The 5,993-nt window shown below is 44.6% G+C and overlaps 1 protein-coding gene across 1 annotated transcript; it reads left to right on the plus strand.

Moving 5' to 3' along the window:
* Positions 1 to 619: 619 nt before the first annotated feature.
* LOC123155042 (uncharacterized) lies at positions 620 to 1,507 on the plus strand. Its single transcript, XM_044573613.1, has 2 exons — positions 620 to 865; positions 996 to 1,507. Exons 1-2 carry the CDS (start codon positions 676 to 678, stop codon positions 1,259 to 1,261), a joined length of 456 nt encoding a protein of 151 aa, XP_044429548.1. The 5' UTR covers positions 620 to 675; the 3' UTR covers positions 1,262 to 1,507.
* The last annotated feature ends 4,486 nt before the right edge of the window (positions 1,508 to 5,993 follow it).

A 5,993-nucleotide genomic window follows, 5' to 3' on the forward strand; every position in this document is an offset into this window, starting at 1 on the left:
ATTTATATTGACGCGATGATGACAAATTTAGTTTGAAAACACGGTAATTTCGTAAAAAAATAATAATAAACTGAGTCGAATTTGTCATGCTCGCCACTAAAAATGCCATCCTCGGCAAACATAATTTGCCATGAAACATATTCAATTTGTCATGTCTAAATTTTGACGTTTGCTGGATATTCAGTTCCCTAAAAAGTTATTTCGATCGCGGGACGACGATTCTGTTGAAACAATATTTTCAATCAAAATCAAAATAAAAACAGTTGATATGACGATTAAACAACATTTTCAATCAAAATCACCGTAATAACGGCTATTATAACAATCGAAACGATATGTACACGACTCTTCTAGAGTTGCTCTTAGCTTGCAGGCATGAGGCCACGCGTTCGGCAGAGGGCGCTGCAGCACGACGTGCCCTAGCTAGCTAGCTATAGCCGTAGCACTGCTAACTTGAACAATAGCTTCTCGCATAAGCTTTTCACTTCCTCGCGCATTCAACTATCCTCTGCCATGTGTCGTTCACCTTCGCGGCTCTGCCACGCGTGCGTCGGTAAATAAAGGACGCACTAGCTGGGCAATTCTATTTACTGCTCCTCCCCTTCTCCGCCTCCTTTCACTCACCAGCGAATCAAGCTAGCTAGCTAAACCGCTGCGTCCGACGTGCAACGGACGATGGCGGGGGACCCGCGTGCAACGCAGGATGAAGAAGCCGAGTTAGACGCGGCCTGGCGTGCCAGGCAAGAGTCGATGGCGGCGCTGCGGAAGACGATGATGGATATGTTCGCCGGGCCGGCGGCCGAGCTGCTGCGGCCGGACCAACATCTCCTGCCCGAGCTGGCGGCGTTGAAGAAGACCCTCCAGGGTAAGCAAAGCCAACAACGGTCGTTCCTTGCTTACTTCGTTTCCTTTAATTACTACCCCCATTCCAAAATACTTGTCGTGGTTTTAGTTTGTCGTGGTTTTAGCTCGAGTAAATTCTTGTATCTATCCAGATACGCGCAGGGACCTGCCGACACCCGAGCCGTGGTGGCTGCCGGAGCATCTCGCGGCGCGTGAGACCGCACTGGCGGGGCAGGAAACCACAGCGGCGCTGTGCGAAGCCGTGGAGGCGCTGCACGGCGACCTCGACGCAGATGGATCAGGCGATGCCTGTCTTATCGAACGCCTGGCCAAGGCGATTCTGGCGGAGTACGAAGCCAGAGAGGCGGACTACGAAGCCCAGCAGGCGCTGCACCAAGCCCTCCGGGTGTTCAAGTAAACTTACTAGTATTACCGCCGCACTTTTGTTCACTTTGTTGATGAGTGCCGGACTCGATGGCAAGCCTGTTTGCATCGAGCTACGTATAGTGAGTAGGTTTGTTTGGACTCCCTGCTGCTTGCCATCAACGCGTCGTGAACCAGAGTCGTGGACTCGTGGGATGGCATGACAATGTCCGGGTCACAGTATACGGGCAAATGTAGGTCTCGCAAACATGTTCTAGTTTATGGTACGAGAGCATCTAGAGCCGGCGCCTCAATCCGTCCTCAAACATTCAGGCAGACCGTCCGATCACATGTCGGTCACAAAAAAGCGACTCACTCAGACGTTTCAAACCGGCCTTAAACGTCCGGGCTGTCCGGCACAAGGCGGCCCGGGCAAGTCCGGCGCGTCCACCTGACAAGTCCGGCCACCACCGCCCCCGCTCTGTCCAAAAAAACCCCAATCCAAAAACCCTAGCTTAGTTCACTCCGCTCTCGCTCCGTCTCTTCTTATCCTTTACTTTGATTTCTTCGATTCCAATCTACTCCGACGACCATGTTAAGCTCCGGTAGGCGCTCCAACTCGGACCTCAATGTCAATGAGGAGCTAACCCTCCCTATTGCCCTCGAGAGGTTCAAGGTGGGCACAGGGCAGTTTCGGATTTGCCGCCTTGCCTCTCCCCGTCGGCGCAGCGAGGAAGATAGGGGCTTAATGCTTAACCTCCCAACTTACTTATCATAGAGATAATTGTTAACAATAATAATTCATGATCACATATATTTGACTGGATATATGTGCCTGGATTTTTTCCCATCACATGATGCTTGCCCCAAAAAGAATAATTGAGGTTGAAATAAGAAGTTGACTCAACATAAAAATTAAGTAGGCAGACCCTTCGTAGAGGGAAGCAAAGATTTGCTTATGCGCCAGAACTCATTGCTTAAAACAGAGATAATTTCATTTGAGATGTGTACTTTTCCTGTTAACGGTATAACGAAAAAGTTTTCAATATCTTCCATGCTAAACACGTTAATGGCGGTTTTCATAATTAAAAATGCTTTACTCCCCCATAATCATAAAACACACAAGTCATGGCTAGCCGAATCCACGGATGCCCACCAATCAATCAACTTTACAGGGAGAGTTTTGTTTTTATTAACTTAAGCAGAACTGGGCATCCCTTTTACCAGCCTCTCTTAAATTTGAAAGTGAATAAACTCTTGTCAGTGAGTAAAACACACTTAGCATGGAATATATTAACTATCCCATCCGCTTCATGAACGGTACATGTACACAAAATAGATGTTCATTTAAAGGTTTTAGAGATGACACATACACATTTACTTGGAACAGCAGGGTAATATCATATATAGGTAGGTATGGTGAACACTCATGGAAGAAACTTGACTCAAGGATTTGGGGTGCACAGTAGTATGCTACTTCTTGAGCATGCATTGGTTTTTCCTTGAAGAGGAAAGGGTGATGCAGCATAGTAGCGTAAGTATTGCCCCTAGTTTTTGAGAACCAAGATATCAATCCAGTAGGAGGTAACATACAAATCACCTAGTACCTGCACAAACAAACAAGAACGTCGCAACCAACGCGATAAAGGGCTTGTCAATCCCTTCACGGTCACTTACGAAAGTGATATCTGATAGAGATAATAAGATAAATAATTTTGGTATTTTTATGATATAGATTGGAAAATAAAGATTGTAAAATAAACGGTAATAGAAATAGCAAATTGATATGAAAATAATATGATGGAAGATAGACCCGGGGCCATAGGTTTCACTAGTGGCTTCTCCCAAGATAGTACATTCTACGGTGGGTGAACAAATTACTATCGAGCAATTGATAGAAAAGCGAATACTTATGAGAATATCTAGACATGATCATGTATATAGGCATCACGTCCGTGACAAGTAGACCGAAATGATTCTGCATCTACTACTATTACTCCACACATCGATCACTATCCACCATGCATCTAGTGTATTAAGTTCATAAGAACAGAGTAACGCATTACGCAAGATGACATGATGTAGAGGGATAAACTCAAGCAATATGATATAAACCCCATCTTTTTATTCGCGATGGCAACAATACAATACGTGCCTTCCTGCCCCTGCTGTCACCGGGACAGGACACTGCAAGATTGAACCCAAAGCTAAGCACTACTTCCATTGCAAGAACGATCAATCTAGTAGGCCAAACCAAACTGATAATTCAAACAGACTTGCAAAGATTTTTAAATCATGCATAAAATATTTCAGAGAAGAATAAAATATTGTTCATAGATAATCTTGATCATAAACCCACAATTCATCGGATCTCAACAAACACACCGCAAAAGGAATAACATCGAATAGATCTCCAAGAGAATCAAGGAGGACTTTGTATTGAGATCCAAAGGGAGAGAAGAAACCATCTAGCTAATAACTATGGACCCGAAGGTCTGTCGTAAACTACTGACACATCATCAGAGAGGTTATGGTGTTGATATAGAAGCCCTCCGTGATCGATTCCCCCTCCAGCAGAGCGCCGGAAAAGGCCCCAAGATGGGATCTCACAGGTACAGAAGGTTGCGACGGTGGAAATAGGGTTTCGTGGTGCTCCTGGTGTAGGAGATATGGCCTAGAGGCAATAATACATGATATTATTTATCTCCAAATTCATAATTATGTTTATGTTTCATGCTATAACTGCTATGGTTCTCGAGTCTGCAATAACACGAGGCTCGGAGGAAGACTCATATGCACGTGTGGAATAATAAACGGTAAGAAGTATTCTTAGTCTGGCCTCTAAGACTAGTTCAAGTGTTGCATGATGGTTCTGTTTTCCTGATCATGGGCATGTCTATGCCAACAACTTTGAGGGCACAATGTTAAGAGAACATTTGTGTTGAATCGACCCGGATTGATGTTATGCTATAAGATTCATTCGTCACAAGTTAATGTTACATAACACAGAGATGATTAACATTTGCGTGATTTCTTAGACCATGAGAGTATCGAGTTTCTTCATGCTTGCTTCATGAACTTTGGGATTTGTTAAACGTCATCCGTAAATGGGTGGCTATTATGGCAGCTTACAGGTTCATGGAAATGTATGTCAAGTAACTTGATAACTCAAGATTGGGATTTGCTCCTCCAATGATAGAGAGATATCTCTGGGCCCTCTCGGTGTTACGGTATCCATTATCGTCTGGCCAGACACTTTGTGATTTGATCACGGGGATGCCGGAACACGGGAACGAGAAAAGAGAACAATACCGGTAACGATGTAACTGGCATAGTGGACAAGTTGTTGATCCATGGGGATGCCAACATGTCTCACCTCGGGTATTTGTAACATATCACGAAGCAATAGGAATAGCACACGACAACTGGAGGTTCGGTCGGATATTCATTCGTGTGGGTATAGGGGTCAATATGGGTGTCCACGGCTCCGATGTTGATCATTGATCGGAAAGTGTTCCGGTCATGTCTATGCTTCATCGAATCTATAGGGTCACACGCTTAAGGATCATTTATCTGTTGAATACTAGACAGGGAGTTTGAGAGAAAATCACCGAAAAAGTTTCGGACACCGAAATGTTTCGGACAACGGAAAAGTTCCGCAGAGAGAGGTCATCGGATGAGTTTCGGTGAAACTGAAAAGTTGTTTCGGGACATACTATTAAGTCAAATTGGTTTCGGCACATGCCTGATAATTCTTGGAGGGTGCCAGAGTCATTCTGGAAACTTTCTAGAATTTTCCGGGATAAAAGCTGGAATTGTTCCGGAGCTGTCGGTACCGGGTTGGTTGCTTTTCGCAGATGAAATTCACTAATCTGATATTGTTTCAGGATGAATCCAAAATCATTTTAGTGGGTACTGGAATTATTCTAAGACCCACAGAAATATTTTCGGATTTAATGGACGCGAAAAATTGTCTTTATGAATAGTGAAAACACATTCTTGTTTGCTTTTCGCAGATGAAATTCACTAAACCAAAATTGGTTCGGAACGCGATGAAAATTATTTTAGTGGGTACTGGAAATGTTATGTGCCTGTCATGGTTTTAAGACTGACAGTAGAATGGGGGGTAGGTATGAGGAGGCAAGATCCCAGCTGTGGTGAAGTTGTACACACAATATTTATGAGTTCAGGCCCTTCACGGTGGAAGTAAAAGCCCTATGTCTCGGTGCCCGGAGGCGGTCGACTGGATTATATGAGTGTGGTATTACAGGGGTGCCAACCCTTGTCCCTGAGGAGGGGGGTGGCTTATATAGAGTTCGTCGGACCCCTCCCGCCCTCAGTTACAAAGGGTTTAAGGTACATAAAGATGCGGCGTTACTGGTAACGCTAGTAATAAAGTGACATAAATGACCATTAAATCTACAGAATAAACGTTCGACCGTTTCTATACAGAGTGGCTTTAGGTCTTCTGATCGCCGAGTGACAATTGCTACATTCAAGTGACTTTGAGTCTTTCGAGTGGAATGCTTCTGGTCGAGTGGATGATGGTATCCCTTGAATGTTTCTGGATTTAGGGTGATGTCCCAGTGGAGGGTGTCTAGGTTAGGCCTATGACCCTACCCTAGATACATAGCTTCATCATTAGCCCCCGAATGGTTTAGGGCTCGAGTGGAGAAGGAGTTGAAAATACCCCCGACTCAATTCTTGCGCTTCGGAAGCGTCTGACTGGGATCAAATGACCAATCACGATGACTTCAATTTCATCTTCAGTCACCTTGATCCATTCT

The sequence above is a fragment of the Triticum aestivum genome, chromosome 7A, assembly GCF_018294505.1.
Source record: "Triticum aestivum cultivar Chinese Spring chromosome 7A, IWGSC CS RefSeq v2.1, whole genome shotgun sequence".
NCBI lineage: Eukaryota > Viridiplantae > Streptophyta > Magnoliopsida > Poales > Poaceae > Triticum > Triticum aestivum.

What these genes read in the sequence shown, in the direction of transcription:
- LOC123155042 (XM_044573613.1), top strand. Translation starts at nt 676, where the DNA reads ATGGCGGGGGACCCGCGTGCAACGCAGGATGAAGAAGCCGAGTTAGAC. An exon ending in GTTGAAGAAGACCCTCCAGG is followed by an intron (nt 866 to 995) that starts GTAAGCAAAGCC and finishes GTATCTATCCAG; the next exon opens with ATACGCGCAGGGACCTGCCG.